At 42.4% G+C, this 2,596-nt stretch overlaps 1 protein-coding gene across 1 annotated transcript in view; it reads right to left on the bottom strand.

The window, feature by feature from the left end:
* Nucleotides 1-831: 831 nt before the first annotated feature.
* Nucleotides 832-2,596, bottom strand: part of FZD10 (frizzled class receptor 10) — an 18,561-nt gene continuing 16,796 nt past the window's right edge. Inside the window, exon 3 of the mRNA XM_009320966.1 lies at nt 832-2,590. Within this exon, the coding sequence (XP_009319241.1) occupies nt 908-2,590 (1,683 nt within the window). The 3' untranslated portion in view covers nt 832-907. The remainder of the gene's footprint in view (nt 2,591-2,596) is intronic.

The raw sequence follows: 2,596 nt of genomic DNA, 5'->3' as shown, positions 1-2,596 counted from the left end.
GAGAATTTGTTTAACAATAGAAAGAGTCAATAAGCCCTTTGGGTCTCTTTGAATTGATCCCCCCCCCTTTTTTTTTGCACAAATCAGTCCAAACGTGTATAACATTGGCTTGATTTCCATTAAAAAGCCACAAAATGTAACACTAAAGGGTTTCTGAGGACTAGACCTCTTAGTTCTTTTGTTAAGAGATTTCTTTTGTTGTCTTTATGTACAGCAAAATACTTGTTTCTCTTTTCATGTCATGGTAAGAAAAAAAATGTATTGCACATTATTCTTATTCACAAAGTTTGTGTCTGGTGCAGGAAGTTTCTCTTTTAGTGAAAGAATATTGCTGAGCATTATAGATTGAACCTATTTTTAGGCACTCCAAACCCACTAGGCTGAGATGAGTTGTAAAGGATTTCCCCCCCCCCAAAGTTAGCACGGAAGTTGCTTTCAGAGATAGCGTACTTACTGAGGATAGGCCTCTTTGGGACCTTAGGTTCCCTAAAGAGACAATGCTCACTTGGGCACTTTTAAAATAAAATCATTGCTCCATAAAACTTTACTATACCTTGTTACTCAGAAACTTGTAGGAAATCCAGCTCAGCTACGTGAAAAAGTTAAACAGGGTGTTGGTTTTTTTCTTTAAAAAAAAAAAAAGAGGGCTGGATGAAGTACTTAACTACAAATTAGTAACAGAAGAGACTGTTTTAATTCACAATATTTCTTTCACTGAAAACCTTTCCATAAGTACATTTACCTTCAGTTTTTCACCAGGTCCTGAATTCAGCGTGATACATTTTTTGCCTTGAGATATTAAACTGTTCTCTGACAAAAAAAAGCACCATTTATTTTTTAATTTCTGACTGCTACTGTGGACATTTGTAAGTCTGTAAGGTGAGATATAGTCTTTTCTAAAAGCTGGTCACACACAAGTGGGTGGTTGTAATGTCGACTCATATTTTGCAAGGTGAGTTTTCTGTGGATGTTGAGGTTTTTTGTAGATTCCACTACTTGTAATAACACTTGCAGGTTTTCTCCTACTTCTCTTCTTTAATCTTCGACTACAAACATTTTGCCAGGACTGAAGAGTCTTGGAAGTCCAGATCCACATACCACTAGTAATGCCCACAACTAATAACATAAAAATTTTAACCATAAAAATTTCTACTGCTGGAATAGAGTTATTCATCATGCAGTCTAAATTTTTAGTCTGATTGTTCATCTTGCATTTCTGTTGAGTCGCCACGATTTTCCAATAATCCATATTAAGTCTTTCATAAAAATAGCAAGCTATCACACAAGTTGCAGGCACTGTATACAGGACTGAGAAGACACCAATCCTGACCATAAGTTTCTCCAACTTGTCAGTATTTTCTCCACCTGTTTTCATCACCCTCCTGATATGAAAAAGGGCCACAAAACCAGAAAGAATAAAAGAAGTGCCAATGATTAGATAACAAGCCAAAGGAATGAGTACAAACCCCGTCAAGGCATTCACATCCATGCTTCCAACATAGCACAACCCTGTCAGCTCATCTCCAGCCACCCTCCTCATAACTAGGATCATTATGGTCTTCACAGCTGGAATGGCCCATGCTGCCAAATGAAAGTAGCTACTGTTTGCTTCGATTGCTTCATGCCCCCATTTTTTCCCAGCTGCTAGAAACCAAGTTAAAGTCAAGATTACCCACCACAAGGAACTTGCCATACCAAAGTAATACAGAACCAGGAACACAATGGTGCAGCCAGTGCTCTCCAGTCCTTCCTGGATGACATAGAGTTGGCCGCTGTCCCTATCACAGGCAATACTTTCAGCACCTGAAAAGAGGCGAATAATGTACCCCACTGAGTAGACACAGTAGCACATTGAGAGGAAGATAATGGGCCTCTCCGGGTACTTGAAACGCTGAGGGTCTATCAGAAAAGTGAGTACAGTAAAAGCACTGGAGAAGAAGCACAGAATGGACCAGATGGCAATCCAAATGACAGCAAATTGTTTGTCATCCTTGCTCCAGTAAACATCAACCCCTGGAGTGCAGAGCGGCGCGCAGGAAGCACTTTTTTCCACGTGGTGGAACTTGCCAGGATTTTCACAGGAGGTTCTGCTGAGGCTGTCCTTATGCTGCTGCAGATCATGGCCACTGCTGGGCCTCTGTGGACGAAACATGGGTGGCAGCATGCTGGATCCTCTGGGCGGCTCATCTGATCCGTTGTTGGGGGCTTCCATGCACAGGTAATTAGGGTCATTCTTGTTGGGCAGTTTGCTGCAGTCTAAGGAGTCCGGCCATTTAAAATTGAACTGCTCCATAATAGGAGAGCATTTCAGCCTCGCCTGCTCGCACATAACCCTGCAGGCTGGGATTGGTGTAGAAACCTGCTCTGTGCACATAGGGGCATAGAGGGAGCAGAGGAAAAATTTCAGGTGGCTGTGGCAACCATACTCCACCAAGGGGGCAAACTCGTGCAGCTGAATGGCAGCTTCCCTTTGGTTTTCATGTCCCATCAGGTTAGGCATCCTCGTCATGTTGTACCCTATATCCTTGCACATGGGGATTTCTATCGGCTGGCACCTCCCGTCACCGGGGCGGTCAATGTCTATGGAGCTTATCCC

Source organism: Pygoscelis adeliae, unplaced genomic scaffold (genome assembly GCF_000699105.1).
Source record: "Pygoscelis adeliae isolate BGI_AS28 unplaced genomic scaffold, ASM69910v1 Scaffold353, whole genome shotgun sequence".
In the NCBI taxonomy this organism is placed as follows: Eukaryota; Metazoa; Chordata; class Aves; order Sphenisciformes; family Spheniscidae; genus Pygoscelis; species Pygoscelis adeliae.
Note: the sequence above shows the minus strand (reverse complement) of the source record. Positions and strands in the feature narration are given on the sequence as shown.